Raw genomic sequence first — 11,593 nt, 5'->3', positions numbered from 1 at the left:
GGACATGGAAGCTGTTAATGAGGTCATCACAGGAGAGCGTGAGAAGTGTAGGTAAAGTAAACCAAGATCTGGACCTTGACAACACTTAAGTTTGAACAGTTTGGTGGTGGAGATGGAGCAGAGATGGAGAAAGCATACTAGAGATAGGAAGAAACAAAGACGTGTCGTCATCGTGGCCAAGGACGAAGTGTTAAAGAATGGAGGGGTCAACTGTGCCTAAGTTTCCTGAGTGGTCAGGTGAAGACAGAAAAGTGTCCCCTGGGTTTAGCAACATAGCTGCTCAACTGACCTTCTACAATGACAAAATCTACACCTGTGTCGTCTGTCTTAGGTTCTTAGGATTGGGGCTAATATAACGATCTTAAAGTTTGGGCAGAGGCAAACACTGAACTTTCTGTTCTCTAAAATATGTGTAAATATAACCCGCAATTTACAACACGGAGCGAAGCTTCCCGTTCTCTACCCGAGAGCCCCGCCCAAAGGCTACGGACCAACCCTTCAGGTTGGCTGAACAGCGGCCCCCCTGGGGGGGGGTGGCGCGAGCGTGGAACAGCCGCATCTGATTGGCTGAGAGAGGTAGCCTCTGGGTGATTGGCGGGAGCGGAAGGAGGTGGGGCGTCTGGCGCTGCCTTTTCTCCAAGCAGGTACTTTCGTTTTCCAGCGTTGGGTTTGCGGAGAGACCCAGCCACACCAAGAAGGACGCTTGTCAGACCCTCAGATGGGACAGAGGTGACTCGGCGCTCCCGGGAGAGGTTGCACAGCCGCTCCCCGTCCCGTCCCTGCGGGATCCAGAGTACAGAGTGAGTGGGCGTGTGAGGTTCCTGGTGTCGGGGCGGGAAGTGACTGGACTGGCGTCGTCGAGGCCCTGGAGCCGGACGCCGGGCTAGGGCGGACTTTTAAGTGCTGACAGATTTAATCCGAAATCAGGGAAAGAACGCATAATCTCAGGTGCTCGTTCTCGGTGATAGCACGGTTGCCCCAGCCAGTCGTTCTCTGGCAGTAGAAAATGTCTTGTAAGATAGAATCCTCCCCGCCCCCGGAAACACTGCATCTTCCCATTTACTCTCGTTTTCCCCTCCTTCCTGCCCCTTTCCACCACAGTCACGTTTTCTTCTTTCTGCAGAAAGTTTTTGTTTGCGTGTGCCACCCCCAGAGAGCTAAGACGCTCGCACCCTGTGCAGGCAAAACAGCCTTGGCTTCTGACGTGCTGTGTGTAGCTGCTGCTTGTGTGAATCATCAGCCCTTTGCTTGGGCACAAGGTGGAGGTTAGTAAATATTCATGGAAACTAATAAATGAGTACATGGCCTCGGGACTTAATTATATATCTACGTTTAAAGGTAAAAGAGCTTAATTTGGTCTTGGAATGTAAAAGTGATAGTTCTGCAGACCTCCGAATAATAGTCTTTAAAAAAATTCTAATATCAAAGAGCTTGGGGGAAGAAAAATAAGTGTGTGATTGCGCTTTGAATGTCTTTTTTATAAGTTGGATAGGTTGTTTTTATGGTTCAGGAATAAGACATGAGGTACCAGCACACTCCAGTTTGCAGTTTGGTGCAGGACTCAGATTTGTTGAATCATAATATGATTTTCCCTTTACTTTCTAATTCAATCTGAAATGTGTTGAATTTCAATTCAACAAACTGTCGAATACATACTATGTGCAGGACACTCTCCAAAGTGGAGATGATTTTTTTTTTTTTAAGACATAATTCCAGAAACCCAGGGTAGACATCACAGAGCTTTTTAAGGGAGACAGTGACTGATGCTCTAATGGAGGTACAAAATGCAGTGGGGCGTAAAGTCAATGAAAGCTTAATTGTTTCTGGGTGAGTGTCAGCTTATGGAAGAAGGGCATTTGTACCTACTTTTGGATGCTGGTAGAATTTAGAAAAGCAGAAATTTGTGAGGAAGCTCCTTTCAAGGGTGAGTGACAACTGGAGCAAAGCAGAAATGTTGAGCATAGCCAAAAAAAAAAAAACAAAAAAAAACAAAAAAAACAAAAAACAGTAACAAAAAAGTAGGTAATTTGGTCACTGGGTTGCTTTATTAAAGGATGAAAATAGGGTCAGGGTGGAAATCAGCCTGGTAATGGGGCAAACTAGCAATTTGGAGCAAGAGAGGGATGTGGCCAAAACCCATGTCAGCAGAAGACTAGCTTGGGAAATAGTGTTGGAGGCAGGGAGGAAGGAGACCTTGGGACTGGAGAGGAGGAAGTCAGGTGATTGGAGGATAGTCTTGCTACTTCCTATGTTGGTAACAAGTTTAGTGGGAAGATAGGGTGGATTTGGGATTTGTTAGCATGAATTTATTGATTGCCGGCCTCGTGCCAGGTGCTGTCTGTATTGGCTCATTCAGTCTTAACAGCCAACCTGGTGATAGGGATGGGAGTCACCTGTGGTCACTCACCCAAAAAGAGGTGTTGTAGCTCCTGCTGGTTGACATTCTGGCCAGTATATTTGCTTTAGGCATATCCGTATTAGACACCTAGTAGGGAAGGAAAGTGCTGCAGATTTGGAGTCTTCTGCTCAGGTGAAATAAATTTGAAGTGAAAAATCAAATTGCTGCAGCAAGTGTACCAAAGGAGTGGACTTGGGTCCATTTTTGCTGGTATTTTGTGATGGTAACTAGCTTTGCAGTCCTACCACATCCTTTCCTTCCTTTGGAAGGAAATTTGTGGCGTAGACATGGCTTCATGTCTTCATGCCCGCACCTGTGTGCTTGCTGCAGCATGCACACACGCTTTCATGCCCTGCTGTAATTTTAAAAATCCAGACCCCTTCCCCAAAGGCCTGGTAGGACAAGATTCACTTATACTCGTTCTGAATATTGTCAGCTGTGTGCTTATGTAAATCCTAATTTATGCTCTGGTGAAGGGAGGTTCTTCGTTTTCCTTGTGAATATTAGGACTTCTCAAAATCAGGTTTTTGTTTTAATTTTTTTATCTTCAAAACTGCCATGTAGGAGTTCCCATTGTGGCTCAGCAGAAATGAATGTGAGTAGCATCCATGAGGATGCAAGTTCGATCCCTGGCCTCACTCAGTGGGCTAAGAATCTGGCGTTGCCATGAGCTGTGGTGTAGGTTGTAGATGTGGCTCAGATCTGGCCTGACTGTGGCTGTGGTGGTAGGCCAGTGGCTACAGCTTCCTGTGATTGAGTCCGCGTGGGGTTGACCAGGTGTCCCGGCTGACTCAGTCACTGGGATTGAGTCTGCACGGGGTCAACCAGTCGACGTACACCACAGCTCATGGCAATGCCAGATCTTTAACCCACTGAGTGAGGCCAAGGATCAAACTCACATTCTCACAGATGCTGTGTGGGGTTCTTAAACCCCTGAGCCACAATGGGAGTTCCCTATGAGAGCAATTTTTAAAGAGGTGTTACTTGTCCTAAAGCAAATCTAATTAGTATTTCCCATTTGTTTATTCAATAAAAGTGCAGATTCATTTTAAAGGCAGGTGAACGCCTACTATGTCTAGCACTGTTCTGAAGATACAGCAGTGAACAAAGCCATCCCTCCCTACCCCCCTCCACCACCAAACCTGCCTTCGTGTGGGGAAAACAGACAGTAATCAAAATAGAAAAGAGAATACATGCTAGGTCAGATAGTGGTAAGGGCAGTGGAGAAAAATACGTCAGGAAGGAGGGATACTGTTTTCCAGGGTGTGAGAGGTGGTGTCAATTTAAGGAAAGTGGTCAGAGAAGGCTTCCCTGATATGTTGGCTTTTGAGCAAAATCTGAGAATGTGTTTTTTGGAGAAGAAAAAAATACCGACCCCAAACTCAATTAAAAAACAGGCTTTGGAATATAAACACCATTTTAAAAGTATGTTTCAGGAGTTCCTATCGTGGCACAGTGGAAACGAATCCGACGAGGAACCGTGAGGTTGCAGGTTTGATCCTTGGCCTCACTCAGTGGGCCATGAGCTCTGGTGTAGGTCGCAGATGTGGCTCGGATCGTGCATTGCTGTGGCTGTGGTGTAGGCTGGTGGCTACAGCTCTGATTTGACCCCTAGCCTGGGAACCTCCATATATCACAGGTGAAGCCCCAAAAAGGCCAAAAAAAAAAAAAGAATGTATTTCAGAGACAAATTATGTTTTGGACTATTTAGAAGCAGCACAATGCTGGACTGGCTTTCTATGGCGCTGTGGGCTTCCTTTCGTGATCTTTGTTCTGTTTCCCTATAGGATGTCCCAGTGGTATGAGCTTCAGCAGCTTGACTCCAAATTCCTGGAGCAGGTTCATCAGCTCTACGATGACAGTTTTCCCATGGAAATCAGACAATATCTGGCACAGTGGCTAGAAAATCAGGACTGGTAAGGAAATCACTTGACAGAAGAAGTTGTTTTTCTACACTTTGAAAATGACTTGTGGATTGAGTAACTTGGAGCCATGTTGATTGGAAGATGAATCTCACCAGTAGCTACTGGGAACATCTGTTGCAGAAAAGTGTGTTGGCTTGAGAAATGGCACCGGTCTCTATAAAGCTAAATGCATTAGTTGTTAATTTTATGTATTTGTTGATTTAGTTATAAATCCTCCTAAATACTTTAGACAAGTTAGATAATGCTAATACTAATTATTTTGAAAGAAAAAAGAAAGAAGTAAGTTAGTGGAAATAATTAAAGCCAAGTTATGGGAAAACACTGATTAGAAGTATGAAGAAGGTAATACAAAGAAATACCTCTTAAAACCGATATGGTTTGTTTTGAATTGAATTGTATTGTTCATTCATTGCAAATGTTTCAAATGTTCTGAAAGTGTTCGACATAGAAAGTGAAAGCCCCTGTTGATTTTTCACTCCAGAGATAATCAGCGTTAACAGTCTTGGTGCTAGAATTTTTCATGGTAATTGTGTATAATGGAAATATTGTACAAACTCTTGCCAAAAGCATTGGCAGTTTCAAAGAAAGAAATAAAACCAGGAGTTCCCTTCGTGGCGCAGTGGTTAACGAATCCGACTAGGAACCATGAGGTTGCGGGTTCGGTCCCTGCCCTTGCTCAGTGGGTTAACGATCCGGCGTTGCCGTGAGCTGTGGTGTAGGTTGCAGACACGGCTCAGATCCTGTGTTGCTGTGGCTCTGGCGTAGGCTGGCAGCTACAGCTCCGATTCAACCCCTAGCCTGGGAACCTCCATATGCCGCGGGAGCGGCCCAAGAAATGGCAAAAAGACCAAAAAAGAAAAAGAAATAAAACCCAAGAAAATACCTTATTTTTTAATAATTTCAGAACAGAAAGCAATGTCTGCTTTTGTGTGTTTTTTTAAAGTAGTATCTAAATGAAGTGTGTAAAATTTGAATCTCCTAGGGAGCACGCTGCCAATGATGTTTCGTTTGCCACCATCCGTTTTCATGACCTTCTGTCGCAGCTGGATGATCAGTACAGTCGATTTTCCTTGGAGAATAATTTTTTGTTGCAGCATAACATTAGGAAAAGCAAGCGTAACCTTCAGGTATTACTTGGTTTTTGCATTTTAGTTGAAATGTTCCCATGTTCACATAAGAGGATTTTTTTCATTCAGCAGATACTATTGAGCACACGCCATTGGTATTTATAAAAGTACACAGACTATGTATAAACTGCCTTTTAGGTGGTTAGTATCTTACAGCAGAAGTGAAATGAAATATCAGTTCATTTTGTAGCCACACGGAGTGTTCAGGCTTAAGAGTATTGCTTCAGCATAAGTAATTCTGAGAGAAATTCAGTGTTACAACCTTGTTTTATTAAAAGTTATTAATAGATCAAAGAAGAGTTATATTTTAAGAGCTGTGAATTTCTGAGAGAAATTCAGTGTTATAACCTTGTTTTATATTAAGTTGTTAATAGATCAAAGAAAAGTTGTATTTTAAGAGCTGTGAGTTATATTTTAACATAAAAGTTATATGTTAAAGTTCAGAGAAACTTTAGTGATGAGTCCAGTCTAAGTGCTTGGTATACGGATAAAGATTAAGTCCAGAAAGGTTTGACATCTGTACTTGGAAGCGAAAGTCAAGCGGGGTCCCAGGCGGAGGAGAGTATGCTACAAAGCTGTAGTTCTTCAGAAGTATTCCCAGCATCCCTTAAGCCTGGGTACCATTTTTATTTCTGTATTAATGGAACTTTTCTGTTTGAATGGGAATGAGCACTCTCATTGTCTTGTTTTACTCCTCACAATCAAACTGTTTAACTTGGGTAATTTAGAAGCTTTTTTCCCCCCCTCTGGGAATGTATATGTGATGTTATAATACCAGTGAGTGGGAAAACCAGATTAACTTTACAGAAATTTGCTTTCCTATGGAATTTGCTTGATTATACCTGTTACAAAGAGGCATGATTGGAGTTCTCTTGTGGTGCAGTAGGTTAAGGATCTGGTGTTGTCGCTGCGTGGCGTGGGTTTGATCCCTGGCCTGGGAACTTCCACATGCCCTGGGCCAAAAAAAAAAAGGACAGAAACGTGATAGTATTTTGCAAACCAGCTTTGACAAGAAAACAGAAAAACTGAGAAGAGTATCTGTGATCTAATTCAAAGCAGAGACCAACAGATAAATTAATAGAGGAATATCATGGATGATTTTAGTTATCATTTGTATTCTCTCTGGGTCCTAACAAGATAATTGGGGCCCCAAACAATAGAAATTAAAAATATTATGGAAACTATACAGGAGAGAATCTTATTTGATTTTAGGGCCATATCTGTGGCATATGGAAGTTCCCGGACTAGGGGTGGAATCGGGGCTGCAGCTGCTGGCATATGTCACAACCACAGCAATGCCAGATCCAAGCCATGTCTGCAACCTGTGTCGCAGCTTGCAGCAGTGCTGGATCCTTACCTCATTGAGCAAGGCCAGGGATCGAGTGCACATTCTCATGGATACTAGTCAGGTTCTTAACCCGCTGAGCCACAATGGAAACTCCAAGAATACTTGGTTTTTTAATCAAGAAGTAAATTAGGTACCTGTACTTAATTAGAAAGTTGAAGCAGTTTTTGTTATAATTTGTGAAAGGAATAGTTTGAATTTACCAAAAATAGCTTGAATTTACCAAAAATAGTTTATGTAGAATTTAGTTTGTGCAGGATGAGGTTTCTTAATGAATATGCACAAACTCATTTCAGTGTATAAAACACAATGGTTTAAACATTCTGAAATTTAATCAATTTTTATTCTGACAACCTATGTCTAGGATAATTTTCAAGAAGACCCAATACAGATGTCTATGATCATCTGTAACTGTCTGAAGGAGGAAAGAAAGATCTTGGAAAATGCCCAGAGATTCAATCAGGTACTTTTTCCTCTTTACAATTGAACGTAAAGATAATAATGAAATAAAAATCCACTCCTTCATCCAGCAAGTATTATTGAGGCCCTGTTTCAAGGCAGTGGTGACTAGTCCTCTGATCTTATAGCCCTAAGAAGTGAGAAAAGTCAGATACAGAGATTTTATAGACGCGGGGTTTGAGAAAGGACTCTGATCTAATGGAAGTCATTCTAGCGAGGAAGGTAAACAACACATCAAATCTTTTCAGATAGTGTTGGTTGCTGTGAAGATAAGAAAGCAAGATACTGTGTGGACAGTAGTGGAGTATAGGGGGTGGGGTTGTTTCTTTAGATCAGGGTCAGGAAACCTCTCTGAGTTGCTGGGGCAGGAAAGGAAGTAGCAGATAGCAGGCTCTTGCAGCAGACCAAGGGAGCGGAGGGTGAAGTGCGTGAGATAGAGGCTCAGTCAGTAGAAGTGGCGAGACCTAGCCAGATTCCATTATGTTTTGGACATGGTACCAATAGGACTTACATTTATTTATTTATTTATTTTTGTCTTTTTGCCTTTTCTAGGGCCGCTCCCTCGGCATATGGAGGTTCCCAGGCTAGGGGTTGAATCGGAGCTGTAGCTGCCGGCCTGCACCAGAGCCACAGCAACGCAGGATCCGAGCCGCGTCTGCAACCTACACCACAGCTCATGGCAACGCCGGATCATTAACCCACTGAGCAAGGGCAGGGACCGAACCCGCAACCTCATGGTTCCTAGTCAGATTCGTTAACCACTGCGCCACAACGGGAACTCCCCAATAGGACTTACATTGAAGGACGGGATGTGGGAGTGAGGAAGCCGGAAGAGTCAAGGATGACTGATTTGTGGCTTGCATCATTTGGAGATGTTTACTGAGCTGGGAAAGACAGGAGTAAGGTTTTTGGAGGGCACTGTAGGTCTTGGAAAAAAATGGATTGATGGGGAAAATCAACAGCTTTGTTTTGGATGGTACTCAAATATCTGTTGAACATGTAAGATATCCAAACAGTGAATGAGTCAGAGTTACACCAGAATTTTTCTTTTATCATGATTTTTCTAATACAAATACACACCTTCCTGGTGGTCAGAGTCCAGCAGGTTTTTGAAGTTGCCATGGCGTTTATTTGTGCTTTTCATTGAGTGATGTGGTGGAAACAAGCCAGCAGGCAGGCAGTTGTGAGATTACTAAAGTATGAATTATTCTGGTGGAGAGCACTTATATATGGAGGGGGGGGGTGGCAGAGTACACAGTAGAATGTGTCCTATGTGCCTTTCTCTGGCAAATAACTAAGAGAGTGAGCTGTGAGATTGTGGGGTGGGGGCATCTAATTTAAGTGGTGATAGAGAATGCTGTTCTCCATGCACTTTCTGAGCATTTGCCCCGGTCCTTGGTCCTTACAAATCAGCTGCTTCCCTGGCCATTTAGTTTCTGTCTCCCTGTCACACTGAAAGCACCTTGTGCACCAAGCAGGTAAAGATACATATTATTTGTGCTAAATTCAGGCTGACTAGTTCAGAATGTTTATCTTGGACCAGCCTAGGAAACAAAAAGTGTCTCTCAGGGAGAAAACTGGCTACATTGTCTCCTGTGAGAGAGCTGTGCCTTCTTCAGTATGACCTGCACCTGGGAGATTTTTCAGCAGGAAATTTTGATTATTATGTGGGATTTTCATCTTAATGATGTGAGGCAGTGAGCTGCTCCTGTATCTCAGACTTGAGGGCACAGCCAGGAGCAGAGATGGGCAGAAGCATGAACTGTCCCCCTTGGTACCCAGGCATTTCTCTCCTTGCATTTAGCCCCTGGTCAGCAGAGTAGGTGATTTCTGCTCTCCCGGGTCAACCTTACCTCCTGGATGTGCTTTGGGTCTTGAAGGCTTGTCAGCCTTGGGCTCCCCCTTAAAAATGTGAGTTTCCTGGGGAGTGGTTCACTTAAGCCTCTCAGAGAATGCCTGCCTTATCAGTGAACCCCCCTGAGGAGGTTTAGTGGACTGCCCAGCTGCGAGCAAGAGAAGCAAGTCTGCCCTGGGGTTTGAGGGAAGATCCTGGATGTCTGGTGAAAAACGGAAAAGGCACCATAGGTGTCTCCTTTCCCAGGTTACCCAGCCCACTGCTGGCTGGGAAGTTTAGAAACACTTCTTGGCCATTTCCCCCCTTGTTGAAGTAACTTATTTTAGTCATGTATTTTCTATTCATACTGATGTATGTATGTATGGAATGATGTGATGTCTGTTACTTGCTTCAAAATAACCCAGTTTGGGGGCCAGATGAAACAAGAGTGTTCATGAAGTGATAGTTGAGGCTGGTTGATAGTTACATGGAGCTGCAAGAATTTCAACAAGTTAAAAACCTGCAAAATTCAGAGTTGGTTCAGAGTGTTTAAAGAGCACAGAATTCTGTAGAAATGTTGGTATAGGAAAATATTTTCTGTATTACTACTTTGTTTTAGTAGAAGAACTTTAAGAAAATGTTTGAGAATATTATATGTAGATACTTCTTGGACTATAGGTATTTTATCTGCTTCCATTATAGCACCCTAAGCTTGTTTTTCTTTTTTCTTTCTTCTTTTGTGTGTGTGTGTGTGTGTATGTGTGTAGTGAAAAATCTTATTGTACATAGGGCCAAAATTTAGGTCCGGAGGGTCCTAAATCACTGGTGGGTGGTCATCGTTTCCTTCAGGTTTTGAAGGGAAAGACGTGAAGTAGCTCCAGGTTTCTCTTTACTGTTCCATCTACGTGATCTTGAGTAATAAGCACGCAGCGTATGGTAACTCTTATGTGTCAGACGCTGTGCTGAGCACGTTTATAAGCGTAATTTCATTTCAATAAATGCTTTCAAAACTATCCCTGAGGGTAGATATTCTTATCCCCATTTTACAGATGAGAAAACTTAAGATTTAGAAATCAAACACTTTACTCAAGTCACAGAGCTAATGAGGTTTGGCATTGAAACTTAGGATTGTCTGACCCTAAAGCCCATTCACTAGAAAAGTCACTCCGTGTCTCTGCAGTTTTCTGATCCGTGAGGTGAGACATGCAGGTATTCTGACTGGGGTTTCTGACACTGAGTCCCTGTCCTCTATCCTTGAACTTGGACAGCTGCTCATTCTCTTGAAGAGAACAGCCTCCTTAAACAGAAGGTTTTTCTTTGGGGTGTATAGTAACCGAATTCTAATAAAAACTCTCTAATACAGAGGTGCAGGTATGAAATGAGAAAATGGCAATAGATGATGGCTAAGGTCCCATCCAGCTTTAATGTTTGGTGTTCCTGTGGTTTCCTGATGTTTCCTGGTTTTAAAGAAACTTTAAAAACTTAAAAACTCCAGGAAGCCAATGCATGATGTTTAAAGGTGATAAATCAGTAACACTGGGATTTAGTGTTAAGTTTAGAAATACGGAGGTAACTAACCACTATTTAAAAAAAAACAAAAAAACAGAAATTGCCTCTGTTTTTCATTATACGAGCCTTTGTGTTCACTATTTTTAAACAATATCCAAGTATTATTTTGATAATGTAAACATTAATTTTAAAATATGAAAAAATATGTTGTTAATAGATAATATGGGCAAGGAAATGGGAAAAAGGTAACCATTAGGGGAAATGCAGATTGAGATAAAAATTGGGACCACTGCAACTACCCAATTTAAACCTTCAAGGAGTGCCTGTCATTGCTCAGCGGAAACGAATCTGACTAGGATCCATGAGGATGTGGGTTCAATCCCTGGCCTTGCTCAGTGGGTTAAGGATCCGGCAGTGCTGTGAGCTGTGCTGTAGGTCACAGACGCAGCTCGGATCCCGAGTTGCTATGATTGTGGTGTAGGCCGGCAGCTACAGCTCTGATTTGATGCCTAGCCTGGGAACCTCCATATGCTGTGCAGACAGCCCTAAAAAGAAAAAAAAAAAAATCCTCTAGCCAGACACTTGCACTTTTACAACTATATTGTATGAACACTCCCACAAATTTTCAAAGACATATACACAAGAATGATCACTGCAACACTGTTAAAAAAGAGAAGCATCAGAGCATACTAAATATCCACTAATAAGAGAAGAGTTGGGTGATAAAATATGAATAAATATACCCAACGTGATTTCAGCCTTGTAAGACCCAGAGCAGTTAACCCTAGGCAAGCCTACCTCACTTCTGACCTGTAGAACTATGAGATAAAAGTGTGTGTTGTTTTGGAGTTCCCACAGGATCTGGCATTGTCACTGCACCGGCTCGAGTCACTGCTGTGGCATGGGTTTGATCCCTGGCCCAAGAACTTCTGCATGCCATGCATGGGTGCAGCCAAAAGAAAAGTTGTTTTAAGCCTCTTTTTTTTTTTTTTTTTT

General features: G+C 42.7%; 1 protein-coding gene across 4 annotated transcripts in view; it reads left to right on the top strand.

Moving 5' to 3' along the window:
• Positions 1-612: 612 nt before the first annotated feature.
• Positions 613-11,593, top strand: part of STAT1 (signal transducer and activator of transcription 1) — a 43,623-nt gene continuing 32,642 nt past the window's right edge. For 2 of the 4 annotated variants that reach the window (XM_047773082.1, XM_047773084.1), the window contains exons 1-5: positions 613-800; positions 1,124-1,265; positions 4,186-4,314; positions 5,306-5,450; positions 7,160-7,258. In XM_047773082.1, coding sequence (XP_047629038.1) covers positions 4,187-4,314; positions 5,306-5,450; positions 7,160-7,258 — 372 coding nt within the window. In that variant the 5' untranslated portion in view covers positions 613-800; positions 1,124-1,265; position 4,186. The remainder of the gene's footprint in view (positions 801-1,123; positions 1,266-4,185; positions 4,315-5,305; positions 5,451-7,159; positions 7,259-11,593) is intronic. The other 2 variants (XM_047773086.1, XM_047773085.1) reach the window with 2 other exon arrangements.

The sequence above is a fragment of the Phacochoerus africanus genome, chromosome 3, assembly GCF_016906955.1.
Source record: "Phacochoerus africanus isolate WHEZ1 chromosome 3, ROS_Pafr_v1, whole genome shotgun sequence".
NCBI classification, from domain to species: Eukaryota; Metazoa; Chordata; class Mammalia; order Artiodactyla; family Suidae; genus Phacochoerus; species Phacochoerus africanus.
The sequence above is the reverse complement of the archived record's forward strand: the minus strand, read 5'-3'. Positions and strand labels throughout refer to the sequence as shown.